This window comes from Juglans regia, chromosome 3, assembly GCF_001411555.2.
Source record: "Juglans regia cultivar Chandler chromosome 3, Walnut 2.0, whole genome shotgun sequence".
Lineage (NCBI taxonomy): Eukaryota > Viridiplantae > Streptophyta > Magnoliopsida > Fagales > Juglandaceae > Juglans > Juglans regia.
This window is the reverse complement of record NC_049903.1, coordinates 32217633-32221470: the sequence shown is the minus strand read 5'-3', so window position 1 is coordinate 32221470 and position 3838 is coordinate 32217633. Positions and strand designations below refer to the sequence as shown.

Below are 3838 nucleotides of genomic sequence, written 5' to 3'. Positions count from 1 at the left end.
AAGAAATGCAAGTCTTTGGTATCATTGCCGTTTATTTAGAGTGAAGAAGAAGAAGAAGAAGAAGTGAAAAAGAACTTGCAGTTCAAAAGAATATGCAGAAGAACAAAAAGGAAAGCACAGATTAGAACTATTGTTGCATGAATTGTTTAATGAGATCATGATATTCACCACTGCATCTGATTAGATCTTTACCCTCAGCATGTATGTAATCTTGAAAAAAAGAATAACATATATGGGGAAGGGAAAATAGATACTCATGTGATATGTCATCCTCATGAAGAACAAAGGGAAGAAGATTTTAGCATAAGATGCTTAAACTAGTGGCCCTTGGTCATGGCTTGGGTCAGGTCAAGATTCGATCGTCAAACTCAGTCATGCAATGCTATCAAGTGTTAAAAAAAAACCCCATTTTGTTAAAAGTGCACCAGAGAGAAGCTGCAATCAGATCTAAACATTGTCATTTGGAGAGAGGCATTGTGAATCAGCATTTTTGGACGAGGCGCGCATCCAATGACATGGCCTGCTGTCCAGATCAACTGCTTCCAATTGGGCTAATAAAGCAATTATATTCCATATGATGAACCATGTCCAGATGCTTTAATACTACAGTTCATCCTCAAAAAAAAAAAAAAGATCCATCCCCTTCTCCCATGCATAGGAACTAACAGTAAATAGAGATTAATGTAATAGATAAAGTTGATACTTAGACAACCACCAACTTGTTATTTTATTGCATAAAGGTCGTTATCATGCAAGGATCTAGATGTCCACCAAGAAGCAGAACATAGCTCCAAGGCTTCTTTGTGTTTTTAATATCCAAGAAATTTACTAAAAGCACGAAAGGAGCTGCCACAATGCTCATAAACAGGAAGTAGATCTTCAGGGAAATTATTCAAATCTTATTGACAAAGCACCACCAATGATATCAACAAGTTTGTAACAAAGCCTTCTAGCCTAAGACACCCAAAAGAGAATTATCTCACCAATGCAGACTTGCACAGTATCCCCCAGGTCATTTCATGGAAGGCTCCCAATTGAGCAAGGATTTGTAACGCATGCAAGCTCAAGCAAATGACTTCTTCCTACCTACAAATCCCAACACAGCCACCAGAACAGCGTAGTGATGAAAACTAAGCTTCACATAGATAACTTCCTTCAAGTGTGAATGTCAATCACAATTTGCACTAACTGATGTCCTGATGTCTTTGTAGATTCTAATTACTAAGGACTAACTAAGTCCTCATCAACATATTCACATAAAACTTGGGAGTGGCATGGATGGTTGAATCAAACATCCTAAATGATGTTTGCCATTTCAATACCATCAGAACGAACTTCATTTTATTTTTATTTTTCCTTTTTATCTAGAATATTGTCCACTCAAGGCACAATTTCACTGATACTGCATCGGGTGCATCTGAAACATTGTATTGTAATGTCCAAACTGAGATCCCGGAACGGTGCCTCCGAGCAAATTTTGCTCCTGCAGCTTAGGTCCGTAGGAAGAAATCCCACAGAATGGTGCCACGAAAATGTTCCCATTTGCCGGGTTGAAAACCATGGGCGTCGCTTCATATGGCGGTTTCCAGTCATACTGCTCATGTCTGTCGTCCATGCCAGCAGTCTTTGGACGCCGCAGTGGCTGCATAACCATTACAGGGTGATCTGGTGATGGAGGTCTTCTACCGTCTAACAAAGGAGCTGGCTTCGTGTCTGGAACATTGACAGTGGTGATATCATGGATGCTAGATCTCCTCTTATCCTTGCCCCCTGTAAGCTGCCTGATAAAGTACTTTTGAGCATGACTAGCCACCTGAGTAGGGGTCCTTGTGGTCACAAAATTTCGAGAAATATTTCTCCAGTCACCTTTACCATACTTCTGAAGACCCATCAGAAATTGCCTGTGGTTTGACAAAGAAATAACACTGTGTGAAAAAACTGGAGGACACTAATACGAGCACCTCATCTACAATTATTGTAACGATTGACACTAACTTTCTAGATCTAACACAAAAGTTTACACCTATACATCATAATTCCAGGTTATCTTCAACATCTCGACCTAACCACTTGTAAGTAATAAAACTGAACAAGAAAACAAATCTCAATATAGTTTCAACTAGAATCCGGGCTCAAAAAAATTATAAAGCACTTATTTTCTCAATCAGGGTATAAAATCTAGATAAAAATATTTACCGATCGAGGCATGTAATACCTGTGCTCCTCTTCTGTCCATGGCACCCCTTTCTTCCTTTCCTGATCAGAAGGCCGAATCAGCGTGCCCCTCTTTCCACCAACACTATAGAATTGTTTCAAACCAGCAAAGCCTTGATTATTCACCCACTCCAACGTGAAAGAATTATTACTAGTATTATCATAACCAGAAATTGGAATCAGCCCTGCCTCTATGTCACTAACATCTTCTTCCAATTTCTTGTACTGTTTCTTCACATCGCCTATAGTCTTTCCGGGGATCATGGCTGCCACCTTAAGCCATCGATCCGGGGTATCCTTGTCATATAGAGCAAGAGCATTCTCAAACTGCTTATTTTCTTCAGGTGTCCATTTGGTTCCTTTGCTTTCCTGAAACAACCAGTTAGAGTTCTGCAGATAGGATGCCGGAGACAGGATTTCAATTTCTCGATTCATGGTTCTGGAAAGTCAAACTGTACAATTCAAGCAGAATACCAATCTCTCATTGAGGCTCCGAGTCTCTGTCTCTGTCTCTGTCTCTGTCTCTCTCTCTCTCTCTGAGAGTTCAAAGAGAGAGAAGTCAGATGGGAAATGCAGGAAGTGGAAGTTTTTAAGGACAGAGGCACTAAATAAGAATCATTTGAGAGAAATCCGAGTGCCCTTTCCAAACAAGCGTAAGGTGAGGAATCTAGAAAATACCCCCCAACTTTCCCAAAGGCAAGGAAATTCCGATAAACTATGGAAAAAAGTAGATCTTAGTTCCTTAAAGATAAACCCTAGAGCTCCATATCAGATCCAAAAACACACCAAATAACCACAAGGACAAGGGAAGCAAAACCCAGATCAAGTTTTAGATAACAAAAAAGAAGTACAGAATAGATTTAAGAACTTGAAGCTCGCAAAGTGGTATTTAGAACTCGCGAGGATTCACAACAAGAAGATGCCAAAGTTGATAAAAACAGAGAAGGCAGAGTGATTCTCCAGAAACGAAGTGGTACAAGTGTGAAAGAGTTGGGATTTCCTGTTCTTTTCTATTTTACCTTTGGGGAGGCTAAAGCAAAAGGAAAGGTAAGAACGTGAAGAAAGCGAATCCGAGTATGTCAGCGCTTTTGTACTCCTCTGCAAGACAGCGATCTATGGAACAGGGATGAGCATTGTACTCTGAGAGAGAGAGAGAGAAATGGGTCAAAGCTGTAGAGATGTGATTGGTTTATAATGGTACTTGTGGGGGGTGCGTTGCGGCTAAAGAAGCTAAGAGGGATACACTCGAGACGAAGACCCAATCAAACGTGGGGGAGTTGAAAAGGACAACAGGGTTGATTGGCCCAACTTTGCATTTCGCAATTTTGGTAACTCGCAGTGTGAACGACCAAAGCTTGATAATGGCGTTGACAATGAACTGAGCTGCATTCTGATTTCTGCGTGTATATGTGCGAAGGTGTTGTATCAATTATTTCGTTCCTGCAATAATTCCTAATTGCAGTGCAGCATCATCATTCTATCAACCTCCTTTTATCTTTTCCCACTAACAAGGCTCACCAACATTACCACCTTTTCAATATCATATCATATAATAAGTGCTACATGTACTTATATTTTTATTTATAAGATTTATTTTTTTAATTTTTTTTAATTTTAATTTTTA

The 3838-nt window shown here is 39.7% G+C and overlaps 1 protein-coding gene across 1 annotated transcript; it reads right to left on the bottom strand.

Moving 5' to 3' along the window:
• Window positions 1-703: 703 nt before the first annotated feature.
• LOC108994936 (transcription factor DIVARICATA-like) lies at window positions 704-3398 on the bottom strand. Its single transcript, XM_018970375.2, has 2 exons — window positions 2216-3398; window positions 704-1901 (listed from the first exon to the last, which is right to left on the bottom strand). Exons 1-2 carry the CDS (start codon window positions 2647-2649, stop codon window positions 1394-1396), a joined length of 942 nt encoding a protein of 313 aa, XP_018825920.1. The 5' UTR covers window positions 2650-3398; the 3' UTR covers window positions 704-1393.
• Window positions 3399-3838: the final 440 nt, after the last annotated feature.